This window comes from Saccoglossus kowalevskii, chromosome 1, assembly GCF_978046115.1.
Source record: "Saccoglossus kowalevskii chromosome 1, keSacKowa6.1, whole genome shotgun sequence".
NCBI classification, from domain to species: domain Eukaryota; kingdom Metazoa; phylum Hemichordata; class Enteropneusta; family Harrimaniidae; genus Saccoglossus; species Saccoglossus kowalevskii.
Genome location: NC_140641.1, coordinates 11,360,886 through 11,375,830, shown reverse-complemented (window position 1 = coordinate 11,375,830; position 14,945 = coordinate 11,360,886). Strand labels below are relative to the sequence as shown.

The 14,945-nt window shown below is 32.8% G+C and overlaps 1 protein-coding gene across 1 annotated transcript in view; it reads right to left on the bottom strand.

The window, feature by feature from the left end:
* Positions 1-4,378: 4,378 nt before the first annotated feature.
* Positions 4,379-14,945, bottom strand: part of LOC100375107 (inositol 1,4,5-trisphosphate-gated calcium channel ITPR3-like) — a 94,691-nt gene continuing 84,124 nt past the window's right edge. Inside the window, exons 54-66 of the mRNA XM_085498690.1 lie at positions 14,564-14,719; positions 13,829-13,931; positions 13,422-13,564; positions 12,525-12,694; positions 12,072-12,161; positions 11,813-11,965; positions 11,082-11,166; positions 10,863-10,986; positions 10,298-10,473; positions 9,759-9,911; positions 9,080-9,277; positions 8,457-8,591; positions 4,379-5,735 (exon numbers count right to left, since the gene is read on the bottom strand). Of these exons, the coding sequence (XP_085354816.1) occupies positions 5,616-5,735; positions 8,457-8,591; positions 9,080-9,277; positions 9,759-9,911; positions 10,298-10,473; positions 10,863-10,986; positions 11,082-11,166; positions 11,813-11,965; positions 12,072-12,161; positions 12,525-12,694; positions 13,422-13,564; positions 13,829-13,931; positions 14,564-14,719 (1,806 nt within the window). The 3' untranslated portion in view covers positions 4,379-5,615. The remainder of the gene's footprint in view (positions 5,736-8,456; positions 8,592-9,079; positions 9,278-9,758; positions 9,912-10,297; positions 10,474-10,862; positions 10,987-11,081; positions 11,167-11,812; positions 11,966-12,071; positions 12,162-12,524; positions 12,695-13,421; positions 13,565-13,828; positions 13,932-14,563; positions 14,720-14,945) is intronic.

Here is a 14,945-nt window from a genome sequence, read left to right as displayed (position 1 = left end):
TAGACCATCTACCCATCTTATGCTGTGGTCTTTATAGTCCATCTACCCATCTTATGCTGTGGACTTATAGTCCATCTACCCATCTTATGCTGTGGTCTTTATAGTCCATCTGCCCATCTTAAGCTGTGGTCTTTATAGTCCAACTACCCATCTTATGCTGTGGACTTTATAGCCTATCTACCCATCTTATGTTGTGGTCTTTATAGTCCATCTACCCATCTTAAGCTGTGGACTTTATAGTCCATCTACCCATCTTATGCTGTGGTCTTTATAGTCCATCTACCCATTTTATGCTGTGGTCTTTATAGTCCATCTACCCATCTTATGCTGTGGTCTTTATAGTCCATCTACCCATCTTATGCTGTGGATTTTATAGTCCATCTACCTATTTTATGTTGTGGTCTTTATAGTCCATCTACCCATCTTATGCTGTGGACTTTATAGTCCATCTACCCATTTTATGCTGTGGACTTTATAGTCCATCTACCCATCTTATGCTGTGGACTTTATAGTCCATCTACCCATCTTATGCTGTGGTCTTTGTAGTCCATCTACCCATCTTATACTGTGGATTTTGTTGTCCATCTACCCATCTAATGTTGTGAACTTTGTAGTCCATCTACCCATCTTATGATGTGATCTTTGTAGTCCTTCTGCCCATCTTATGCTGTGATCCCTGTAGTACATATGCCCATGATGTGATATTTCCTACTTATGTGCCCGTCTATGATATTATCTGACCACCTTTATATAAAAAGTTTAAGGCAATGTACTCAGATTTAACACTTAAGGAGGCTATTGACAAATACGTTCATATATTGCAATCACCTACTCACCTACTTACCTACTACGTTTATATTCATTATATTCTTGGTCGTAGCAGCTTTCTCATTCTTTTTATATTACCTAAATTAACCACTGGTTAGATTGGGATGCAACTTTAAATGCGAGATGGTAGGTATCTGAAACTTTTTTCCAAATTAGTAAAGTAAAGACAGTAGAGACAAGTAATTGAAAATGACACAGTCCCCGTTAATTTTTTGAAAGTTCTCTTTGTGCTAGTCATATTAAAGCGGAGGGGTTGTTGCGAGCGTGTCCTTGAAACTTGAGTTCCAAGTGGCGTATACAACATATTGTTTATTAAATCAAAACACGTGTTCCATTGTAGTAGTAATATGGCCAAAAATAAAAACAGCCGTTATTCGGCCATCTTTGATCTGATTATGAAACACACTGATATGTATGATGTATGTGCCAAATACGAATGAAAATGGTACATAAATTGTGGAAATATAGTAGTAAGGCCAAAAAGTCAGATGGCTGTCAATCGGCCATTCTTGACCAGATTTTGAAACAAATTATCATGGACATGCATCCTAACATGTATTGATCTGATTATGAAACACACTGATATGTATGATGTATGTGCCAAATTTGAATGAAAACTGACAGAGCATTTCCAAGATACCGCATAAAAAACAAAATGCCTGCCAGTCGACCATCTTTGATCCAATTGCGAAATAAATCGTCATGGACATGTATCCTAACATGTATAATCTATGTACCAAGTTTGAATGAAAACTGACAAAGCATGTCCTAAATACAACATTTTCAAAAAGCAAGATGGCTGCCAGTCGGCCATTTTGAATCGAATCGCTAAACCACTGCATGTGCATATGTCCCACATAAAGTACTAGGAACATGTGAAGAATGAACGGAATTGGTCCTAGGGATTCTGACTCCGGACGGACACATGGACAGAGATCGAATTATAAGACTAATAAGTTTTGGGTGGTGAGACAGTTGCATGTAAAGACTGACAAAGTTGTGTTGGTGGAAGGCGTGAAAAAAAACCAAGAGTCACAAAGGCAGTCTGCAAATTTGCTGTGAAAAGCTAAAACGATGCCTGAAAAGTCCTGAAAGTAGCCGGTTTAGTAGAAGAAGTTGTGAAAAAGTCTCAAAAGCTGTCTGCTTGGTTCATATAGTTGCCCTGGATATCAGAAAAGTTACCTGAAAAGTCACACACATAGGCAGTCAAATTAATTTGATAGTTTTCGAAAGTGGGATTGGTTGCTTAGAAAGACCCAGAAGCCATTTCTAATGTTCAAAAAGTTGATATTGACATTGTTGTCAGAAGAGTCCTGAAAGCCGTATGGACACTTCGGAGAGTCTCTGAAGGCGATGAATGACCTGTATGTCCAAAAACTGTCTGTAAAGTTTGGAGGTCGCAATGGAAATCTGTATCATTCGAAAAGTAGATTGGAGGCAATAAAGTTCCTGCCCTTGACTAAAAGATCGTGAAAGCCGTCATAAAAGTTCAAAGAGTTGCATTTGAAGGCGTTAATGTAACCTGAATAATCTGAAAGGCAGACTGCAACATTCAAAAATTTGCTTAAAAGGGCGAAAAAGCAGCCCCAAAAGTCTTAAAGACAAGGCTAGAAAGTAACCTAAACGTCTACAATCTCATTGGAAAGCTGAATATTGAAAGTCTTGAAATACTCGGGAACAAATGGAATGCAAAGAAAGTAAAGAAAGCTGTCTGTCTGTAAAGATCAAAAATCGCTTGTGGAAGGTGGTAAAATTATTTCAAAATCATTAAAGTCATCTGTAAATTTAAGAATTTTGCTTTGAAAATTAGGAGAGTTGCCTGAAAGGTTATAACAAAATTGCCTATAAAAAAAAGCCCCATAGGTAAACTACAATCTTCAAGAAGTCGCTTTAAAAGGCGGAACTTTTGTCTGAAAAATCAAGAAAGCCATTTGAAGTCGGGAGCCAATTTGGAAGGCAAGGAAGTTGCTTGAAAAGTTACCAAAGTATTCTGCAAAGTTTGAAAAGTTGCTTGAAAATTCTTGACAGCGGTCTACAAAGTTCAGAGAGAAGCCTTTAACAGTCGTAAAAATCTTGAATTGTCGTTAAAGTCATCTGCACAACTCACTTGAAATGCAGGAAAGTCATTTTGAATGTAAAAAAATTGCCTGAAAAGTCAGCAAAGTGATTTGCAAAGTTAAAAGAGTTGCATTGGAAGACGTGAGAGTAGCCTAAAAACCAAAAAATGCAACAAAAGTTACTACCTGTAAAGTGAGCCATTTGCAATATTTGGAAATTTGTCTTAAAAGTTTGCTGAAAAGTTCAGAGAATAAAATAAGTAGCCGAAATATCACAAAAGCCTTGGAAAAGTTTAGAAAGTCACTCAAAAATTTGCTATGTAAAGTGGAAAAGTTGCTTGGAAAAGGTGTTAAAATTGCCTAAAATTTCACAAAGGCATTCTGAAACATTTGAAATGTCATATTTGAGGGCCAAATGGTTGCTTTTGAAGCAAAGGAAGTGGTCCTCAAAGGTTCCTGAAAAGACCCAAAGGCATCTAACAAACAAAACTGTTGCTTGAATAGTCAAAAAAGCAAAATTCATAAAGTAGCCTTGTATTGAAAGGTGAGAGAGTTGCTTGAAAAGAAAAAAAGAATTATCTGTGAGTTGTTTTGGAAGTCAAGAAAGTTGCTAAATAGAGAAGCATTAAAGTTTGCCTGAAAGGTTCAGTCTACAACGTTCAAAATTGTTTTGGAATAAAAGCCATCTGTAATGTTTAGAAACCTTCCTTTGAAGACTAGAAATTTGGCTGAAAGTATGAATAGTCATCTGCAAAGTTTGGGGAGACTGTTTGAAAGGCAGAAAAGTTGCTCAAAGTATTCACGGCAGTCGTTTGCAAAGTTTAAACCCGACAGGTGAAAAAAAGTAATTTCAGGAACCTTTCCTGAAAAATTCAGATAGTCATATGCAAAATTTGGGAGGTTTTAAAGACTAGAAAATTTGAGGTCTGCAAACTCAATGTTAGTTTTGAATCACATTTTGGGCAAGAAACTTTTGAATGTCATTTGAATAATACAACTTTTTGAGTTGACTTGGAAAGCAAAAAAGCTGTCTACATAACATTACTTTGAACGATGAAAAAGTTGCTTGAAAAGTCTTATCACAGCATGGCTGTCAGTCAGCCATTGTGACTCAAATCACAATCAATGTGCATCATTGACAGATTGTGCGAGATGTTCATTCCAATTATGAATAAAATCATCATAAATTATTGCAGCAAACATGTAACTCATTATGTCATGCATTTTGTACTAAATTTAAACAAAATCTTTTAAATGTACCTAAAAACAAAACAAATGGCAGACATTCGGCCAATTCTTTCAGAAAAAATTGACATGCATCATGAGAGATGTCAGTATTAAATTTGAATTAATGGGTCTATGCATAACACAAAACAATTGATGACATGTTCAAAAGTCAATTTTTTGGTGTTTTGGGGACAAAAATGACCATAGTCAATTTTATTTTTTCTGTATAAATATCTTGGCTAATTACAATTGTTTACACATCAACATTCATGTATAAAATAATATTTACTCTAAAAGTATAAGGAATACAATACAAATCTGTGAATACAAATCTTTTAAAAAAATATACAGCGAGTAAAATCCCTTTTCATCAATATACAAAATATGTAACAACAAGGATAAAATACCCAGGTCTGGATAAGTAATTGCAGCATTACACATGAAATATTAAAAATTAAGAATTGTTATTTTATGATCAATTGAGGACTGGACTGTGCTAGGTTGGAAAGTGACATGTTTGTTTGTTAGTTTTTGTGATCAAAATAACTAAAATGTACATTTACTGTGGTTTTGAAGGTAAGGGATCTAGCAAAGTCAGTCAGTAATTACAGTATATGCCATACATTTTAATACCCTACAGGATGCTAGATATTAGCCAAGCCTAGATGATGTGAAATTAAATTCAAAGTTTAGCTAATGTGTGGCCTTATAATCTGTGATAAGCTATGTAGAACAGAATAATATAGAAATAACCTGTATATATAATTTGTAGACCAAACAGTCATATAAACCAAACAGTCTGGTCCATATTAAAGGTTGTACTATGTATGATATGTACAATACATTCCTGACCCCCTACTGATGTCAGTTACATCATGGATATACAAAAAGTAAATGCAAGACATGTGACAATTAATGAAGGCAAAGCTAATTCCGGAAAAACAAATGTAAAAATAACATTTGAGGTAATTTTAATAAATTAAATCTAAAATATACAAGATTGAGAACAAAGTGTCAGTGAACAAGCCTTGAAAATAAATTAAAGATTATAAATCTTACTTCATTGGGACGGACAAGTTTAAGTTTTGAAATAAAGGCAGAAAATATCACAGAAAGTGAACACAATATTTAGATTTTCCACCAAGACTTCATTTACAAGGCTGAAATCTGAAATATCAGTGATTTTAAGATGCATTTCTAATTGAGCAAAAAAATAATCCTATAAAAAGTTAATATATAAAAAATGGATGGATTATGAATGATCATGATCACTGTTAGCATGTTACAATGAAAAAAAAATCTATTTTCAATTTATGCTCTTCCCTGGTCAAATGTAGACATTTCTGATTATATTAACTAATTTCTCAATATTATTCACAACAAACAGGATAATTTGAATAAAAATATTGATACATATAATCACAAATAAAATTAGGCACTACAATACATGTATGTCAACTGAATTCAGCAAATATTCTAAAAATAGCACAAATGAGGTTCTCATCAGTCTTGAGGTACTCTACTTCTTCCTTTCGCAGTTGTAGCTCGTTGCATCATTTGAGCCCACTGTTGTTGTTTCTGTTTATCTTTCTGTGCCAGCTCCTGTTTCTTTTTCATTTTATCCTGCAAAAATAAGTATAAATAGAAGTGACTAACAGAACCACTGTTGACACAATGCCTCTATTTGTAAAATGCTTACAGTACTACTTTGATTGATGTGACAAGCTAAGTTTAACATGCATTAATTTTTGTGCAGAAATAATCTCAGGCATTATATTTATACAAACTATTAACAAAATATTTGTCCTATTCTGTAATCACGACATTTTAAAGTGCCCCTAGAGTTGAGAAATCAAATTTACACGTATTTGTTTTTGTGCAATAACACAACCATCTGAGGCAATAATAATTGTTTTTTTGTATGATATACAGATAAAAAAAATGTAACCATATTTTTTATTTTTGACAATACATCTATAACTAGTATAGTTCTAAATTGAGTAGTGAACTGAGTACATTTGTTTTAAAAGCAGTTGTCTTTAGTATTAACTCCTGGCTGCAGCAACACAAATCTAACTGAAAGTCAGGGGGGAGATCACACTTGACAATCATTATACACACTGTAAATGAGTCGAGTATTGGATCCACAAAAAATACAATTTATATACTCTGTTAACACGCTGGCAAAAGATCTAAGGATATAATTTACACATCTCAGGTAATTCTTTTAGTTACTCCTTCCGTAACTGTTCTATAATGTTCTTGTATGACAGCTGTAATGTGAGTGAATATGCTGACAAAGATGACTAAGGGTAGAACACATATTTGCAAACACAGTGAATACAAAGTCTTAAAGCTGAAAAATCCAAAAAGTTTCCATGCTTTTTCGTGAAATTTACAAATAAAGTTTTCTGGGGCTGCCATGTTGTGTTTTTAGTATTAGATGACGCTTATGCGCATAATTGTTCCATATTTGGAATTTGCATTTCCTAATATGGTAGGATGCAAATACTCAGTGTAATATCGCAAATGGCATTCTGGTGGCAGATGTATAAAGTAATAATTTACATCATTTCTCAAAAAAATTAGTCTAAGACTTCTACAACGATTCACACCTGATTGTATTTAAATTTAGAAGGAATTAAATGGATCATCCATATCTTTTATGAGTATCTTGAACTGGACAGTTGTTTACTGAACTTAACTAATTGACAAATCTTGGAAATAATTACTAGCATCTGGTTCACATCATCAGCAGTTGAATATCTTCAATCCGTCCACTTATTTCTATGTCTAAAGTAATGTTTTATTTCAGCAAATTTTTGGTTGCATGGATACCGATGAACGTTAATCCAAGTTCCCATTTTGTGACTTTGTCCAAACAGAAACTAAAATGGTTTTAGTATGGAGTCACCAACAAAAACAAGGACAGACATTTTCCATGATGATACAGACAAGGTAATACAACCACATCCTAAAATCTATGGACACACCTATTACCCGGTACACACATAAAGTAATCATTTTAAGTACACATAGCACTCATGATGTAGCAATATTGTTAGAGCTACAGATGACATAATTTTTTAGTGTTAATTAAACAAGATAATACTGTGAATTGTGCAAAGAAGACTGTGACAGTTACAAGATATTTGTTAGTTTTCAGGAAGACATGCAGGTAAGAATATAGCACTGTTATCACATGGGTTAACATGGGTAAATAACCATCTGCCACAGCTGTTGAATGGAAGAGAAGTGTACCTGTAAACAATACAGAGGAATAGATGTTGGCAGTTCCAATTATCCACGGTGTTCTTTCTCCCATTGTATCTGTTTCTGTCTTAGTTCATCACGACGACGATTAGCGTCCTGTCAACATAAATGGTGATGTGAGTAAAACAGGCCTCAATAAGTGCAGGGATAGGTCTAAGAGAATAAGACTATGAGAGTTGTTACAGAGATGTAAGAGAACAGCAATAATTGATTGTAAAGTGATTAGCAATGTGCTATATACCCATAACTTATTTTGACTAGGCATTTGAGGAGATATTTCAAGTTTTCATGGAATCATATTTGTTTTCTGCTGTACGAAACTTCATGGTCATGAAGAGTTGCACAACAAATCCAATTACAATATGCAAAAATCATAGATATTTATAGACATATCTACCTTGTTTTTATTTTGTTTTAATAAGTAAATTATTATATTTGAACCTCAGCATTGTTAAGGATATATTGCAAAGTAAAGTGAAACAGGTTGCAAAGACGTGCTTACTACATGTTTCTGTAGAAGATAACCAGCTACCAACTATTCTCTGGTAAGTAGCCAACAACTATTCTCTGGTAAGCAGCTAACAACTATTCTTTGGTAAGCAGCTAACAACTATTCTCTGGTAAGTAGCAACCAACTATTCCCTGGTAAGCAGCCAACAACTACATGTATTCTTTGGTAAGCAGCTAACAACTATTCTCTGGTAAGTAGCAACCAACTATTCCCTGGTAAGTAGCCAACAACTACATGTATTCTTTGGTAAGCAGCTAACAACTATTCTTTGGTAAGTAGCAACCAACTATTCCCTGGTAAGTTAAGTAGCTACTAACTATTCCTTGGTAAGCAGCTACTACCGGTAACTATTTCCTGGTAAGTTAAGTAGCTACTAACTATTCCTTGGTAAGCAGCTATTATCGGTAACTATTCCCTGGTAAGTAGCCACCAACTATTTCTAGGTAAGCTTTTACCAACTATTCCCTGATAAGCAATAAGCAGAATTTGACAAAACACAATCACACAAAGTTATTATTAACAATAAAATACAGTTTAAGAATGGAATTACATAAACCAACCTCTTCTCTGTTTCTCCTGATCATCTGATCTACTCTTGCCATCAACATATCTATTTTAGTATCATAATCTTCATCATCATTACTAAGGCACAATGCACGATTCACTGGGAAGAATTCATGATTTTCTTCTTTTAACTATAAAAGTAACAATGATTATTTTTATAATATAATCTTAAATTATTGCAGGTTGATATGCACACACTAGAGTAAAGCATGTTAGAAAAACTCTATGTGGTTAAAAATTGAATAATTTATATGAAGGTACTGGTAACAAATGAATTCTATTCGTTGCATTATTAACACAATGTTTTAGTTTGTAATAAATCATTATCCATTGATTACATCTGTCAACAAGCAGTATTCAATCAACATATACATTAAAGTTGTTATAAATTGTAAGATGACAATAAATGAAATCAAAAATATGCAACAGACAAACACCAATCTGATTAAAACCAGATTGAATTTTTTTTTGAGATCTGACTAATGAAATCTTCTATGGAGGTTGCACAGATGTTTGGGTGTTAGCAGTCAGAAAATAGGAAAATAAAATTAAGAAAATAAATTTGAGAAAATATGCCCATGATATATGAAGTGAAAATTGAATGAATAGGTAACCTTACCATATTTGACACATAGAGTTCAATTGCTGTGTAGTCATTTGACCTGGTATCATCCAAATGAATGAAGAAGAAGAGATAAGACCACATATTGTGCTCAAATTTTACATGATGTCGAAAGCCTTTCCCATGGTGTTCAAAATCATAGCTGCCACGCCCACAAATGAAGCACAATGTTCTCATGTCTTCATCTGTCCTCCACTGAAATGGAAAAACAAACAAGTCATTGTAAATGGAATGCAGACTCAAACCCACTCACTGCCTGAGATATATTTACAACTGAATGTCAAGATTTTTGGTTTAAGTTTCTATAAAGGTGCTTGTATTGTACAAATCCATAGTATGATTGTTATAGTGCCAAGTTTGAAATGTGGTTTTTATGATGCCTTTCAATACAGTTTGAATCCAATGCCCAGCAGCTGTCATCTCATCCATTGTTTATTAGTTAATGCCGATTACTCACACTACCTGTCACACCTCCCCAGGCACAATTCATAATCTCAAGACAAGGTTGGTCAGTGCAGAGAAAAGATGCAAATTCTTTTACCTAAGGTTCTACTCATATACTTCCCTCTGCTTTGATATACTTTATAATTAAGGTAGTAAAATACCAATTATCAAACTAATGGCTTGTGACGTCATAAACTATACGATAATAAGTTGAGAGTTGAATCATTCTTACCTTAGCATCTCTGAGTTCTGAGAATGTATCAACAATGATACCAAAGATGATGTTCAATCCAATGGTAATGATCAGGATGTAGAATGTAATATCATAAATTGCACGTAATGCATACGCCAGAAAAGTGTTTTCAGTGTCCGGTATTGCCAAGTACTGTAAAAAGATAGGAAAATAACATACAGAATGTACAACTGAAAGTGGGGTATGCAAACTAGATTTTATAATCTTTTATAAAGTCCAAAGGCATGCACTTTTATCTGAATTCCATTGCTAACAAAATTGTTTACCTATTTAAAATTTAAAGCCAGGAATGGCACATTATAAAAATAACAGGGAACGTAAATTATAATTAAATGTAAATTTATAACATTTTGTACCATGCTAATAACAATACCAAGTTATTAATATTTTCTGCTCTTATTATTTATATTCTCAGGCATAGCATGTTTTTCATACATTATATAAATAATTTATAAAATAATGAGAAATGTTTTTTTGAAAACACACAACAAAGACAGAGTAAGAGTAAAACTTCTTACCTCTTGCAGACCATCAATAAGTCCAAACCTGACAGATGTCACTAAACATTGAAACATGGTTTCACAGTAGAGACCCGAGTCAGTATCAAAATGACTACGTAGAACTGCAAATCCAACAATTGCATAGATGTAAATGATGATGAAACCCAACAGGAAAACCCAGAGTAGTGATTTGCCTGTAAAGTTAAAATACAAATGATTGAATCATATATGGCGTGACAGTCTGCTGCTTTAACAGTATTGACAGTATTTCACTACTTTTACTGACTAGTTAGGTAACAATCAAAGCATGTTACAGTATATATCAAGTTATAACTCTGGTAGTTTAAAATATTATAGAATTGACACAGTCCTACTCCAAAACCTGGTTTTTACTAATGAATTGTTACATGCCAAAATCATCGAATAAGTCATGCTCCAATTTTTTTATTTATTTTCACATAATGAATACAAACAAAAAACATAATGTACTCTACTCCAAATCTTGGTTTTCGCAAATGAAATGTTATGCTCCAACATTATAGAATAAGATATAAACAATATAGAAAAGCTACATGATATTTACCGTTGAGTGTGACAGCCAATAACACTCTGTTCAAAAGCTGATTCATAATCACAATGTGAAGTAAATGGAAACAAAAAAAGTATCCATAGAGAAATGTACCAGCAATGGAGAATCCGAAAAACACCTAAAAAATAAAAATATACATTATTATACCATCTGAATTACTACAAAAGCATAAGGGATGCTTCAAAGGAGAGAAGATCTGTTCCATGTACTTACAATGTAGTAAAAGGTGGTAAAACTGAAGAACTTTGTCTCCAAGTTAGACTGTCTCTCTTCATGGACTTCTTTACCAAACAGATGTCTAAAGGAAAATGACAAGAGTAACAATTTAGCATGTAGCAAAGACCAATTCTGGAAATGAATCAGCTATCTATACTAAATTTTATAGTATAAAATTGGAATTATGATATTTAATTTTCACAAATGTCTTTTGTAAAAATCAAATATTCGACTTCATTTTGAGTGGACACAAGGGTGATCTTAAATGAGGTCATATATTGCCATGTATTAGTAAAAGGCAAAAACTTTAATTTGTTACTCTATTTAAAAGTACAGCTAGTACTCCCATGGTATTATTATGATATTATTGGGTAGTCTATCAGGTTTATTAGGTACTAACAGCCATGCAGAAAAGTATCAATAAAAATAAATATTAAATACATTTTGACCAATTTTTGCTGGACACCCATAATTTAGAGACAAATTAGTTATTAATTTTGAAGGAATTGGTAGTCTGTGTGGCTTGGGCTGCTGTTAGTTTTGAGCCCTGTATTAAGCTATGTCATGAATAAACTTTCATCTAAAATAAACTTTTTCCTAAAACCTATGTTGGTATTGATATCTTATAATATTCTACTTTCCATAAGCTGCCAAACTTGCTCACTTGGACAATTATAATATACATACAGTAACAACAAAATTATGTATCATGATAAAATTATACAAACCTGAAAAAGTTTTTAATTTCATTTCCAGTTGGAAATCTTGGATGATTTGAAAGAAAGAAACTTAAAAGTAGACAAAGAGATAGTAAATTGTGTAATCCTCCTAATGCATAGTGGACTATTTCCCAGTATGTTGCAGGCAAGTCAGGTTTCACTCTACCAAGCAAAAATAAATGAAAACAAATTATTACAATTAGTACATCCACAATCACAAACAAACATGATTTTCACAATATTGTAAATTTATTTATTTTTAACTTACGTTTTTGTATCAGCTGGAGCAATCCATGTTGCCACTATGATAATATTGATTGCAAATGACAATAGTAACAATGACCAATTCCACAAAGGCCTGTAAAAAATACATAAAGTACAGTTTGCAATGAAAAAACAGCACTTTTATTAAATGTATAATTTACATAAGATCTACACAAAATTATTGAATAAAGACACCCAAACAACTTACATTCTTTTCAAATTTTTTTGTAATCACACTATTTAACAACTCAAGAAGATTTGAATACATATCATACATGCAATCTTACTAACTTCAATATATGATGAAAATAAATTAAATTTGAATATTTTGGGACTATTTTCTTTCATAAGTCAGCAAAATCAATCTATCTAAGAAAATATTTCTGTATCAGTTAATAATAGGTGATGAATAAATAAATCTATAATCTAATAGATTTTGAACGTTATGTCTACTTACGTTAAGGTGATAAAAAATTTGGCTGGTTTGTACGATAAAACTTTGGTCTGGTACTTGATGTCACTCATGATATCTTTTGACCAATCAACAAAATCCACAATCTTATCACTCTGTGACTCTCTGTTGATGTTCCACTTCACTTTCTCTTTTACTTCTTCTCTTAATACAGTCTACAAAATAAAAGATTACTAATCAAAATACGCATTTTTGTATGTTTTCATTCAAAAACAATCACATAGATCATTGATGTAATTTGTTGTAGTCAAATCAAATTGTAAATTCCTAATGTTAATTGAAACCTTGATATCTGACAGTATCCATCATGATACAAATAAACATTTAGCAAAACTATATAAAGTACAATCAAGATGCACCCTCACATACATGTAAAATACTTGTTGAGTATTTATGACACAACACTTGAAGTTGTACAGTAAAATAGAAACAAATTTATTTTTGGCAAATCGGAGGGGTCACTGTTAGCAACTTTGGGATACAAGCCAGAAAACAGTAGCAAGCAAACCGGTATACATGGAAAGCACCACAGTGAACCCCCTAAGCAGAAGTAGAAAACTTACAGCAAATAACAAGATTAAAAACTACAAGTCCCAAAACACAGTTACAAAATATTGCAAAGGTTACTGCAGTGAGAACTGTTAGTGGTTAGTGGTTAGTAGATGAGGTGGTAGTAGAACAGTGGGAACTGAACCTACCAGAGGTGATTAAGGGTAGAAGCAATGAGAACTGCAACTACATGAATAGTTATTGGTAGAGCGATAAGAAGCGTGATGACATTAAGCATTCAGATAACATGCATACTCTTGAGTGTATGTCTGAAGAAATTCACATCAACAACAAGCCATTTTTTCACTTAGAACAAATAGTAACAAAACTTACAGTATCATTAACTCTGAAGTGTACTTTCTGAACTTCTCCATCTTTAAGTAGTTCAACTGACATTGAGTTAGCTGCATAGAATTCCCATCCTTTATCACATTCTATAGAATAACTTGGATCATCGTCTTTAACTTTCACCAAATCTAACCAGAAAACAAAATTAGGATTTAACCAGGATATATAGAATAGAATAGAATAGAATATGCTTTATTTCCACCATAAACAAGATATATGACAGTTTTCAATGTCAATAAAATTTTATATACGGTTTATGTATGTGTGTTTAGGTTTAACAACAATGTGTTTATTGACATACTCATACTAGAGGAGACAAGAAGACACTGCTCCCCCTTCCCATAATAAATAATAAATCAAAATACATGATTCAAGTTGATATTAATTCTTACTTTCTTTATTGATTTGTGGATCTATATCCTGTAATCTCATTAAAATATGATAATATGCAAACCCAGTTACTGTGTAATCTTCTCTGGTGCTCTTATCTGAAGCCTGTTGGTTTAGAATAAAAGATAAAATAGATTCTCTGAATACAGTGAACTCAAGGATAATCAAACATAACCTTAGAAGTCCAAGATGGCTTCCATTATGTATTACATTGTAACTAATTCCGTATAAGAGAGAACTTACTATATAATGAATAACTATTATAACACTGGAAACTCACCAAATGTAAAATGTTTTAAAAATACTAAAAAGATTCTTAATAATAATATTATATAACCAAATGTAACTTTAAACACAAATATAATATCTGGGGCATATCTGGGACTAATTTAAACCAGTAACCAATACGCAGCTCCCATGATTTTTCCCCCTAAGTTGCATTATTTTGTTAATGAATCTTTGTCAGTGGATTTAGTCTTGAGTGTGTGTACGTCACACTCACCCAGGGCAGAATTGATTGTTGTTTTTTGCTGTTCAATCCTACCACTACGCTACCAGCGACACTTCTATGATAGGATTTATGGCATTACATTTATATACCGGTGCATCAATAAAGTCAATAATAATGAAGACTAATATCGATGGTCAATTTCTGTGATCTTGATGTCAAAATTACAATATTAAACCTCAATACAATGATGAGGTTTTTATTTTTATACTAAGATAATGTTTCTTACCGCTTTTGCTTTTCTATAATAATCGAGCATTATTTCATGTATTGCATCTTCATCTATGGTTTCTTTGACTTCTTCTGCCAACAATGTGCTTTCAGCACTATTTTCTTCTATCATTGACATAATTAGATTAGCAATAGACAACCTCAATTGGTGAAGCTATGGAAAGAATAGAAAGAGCTGTAATCATTATACAATAAACAACTATTTAAATATAGTTAAAATAATGAATGACCCACAGTGGCATATATTATTAGAATCAAAAATGGCACTGAAAGAAGTTCATTATTTTAATAGGATATCAGCATGTGTTAGGTTCATGGTGGCATCAGGTTAAATTTGTTGTATTGCTGCACATGTCTAGCCTTGCCTGTTCAGTATACTG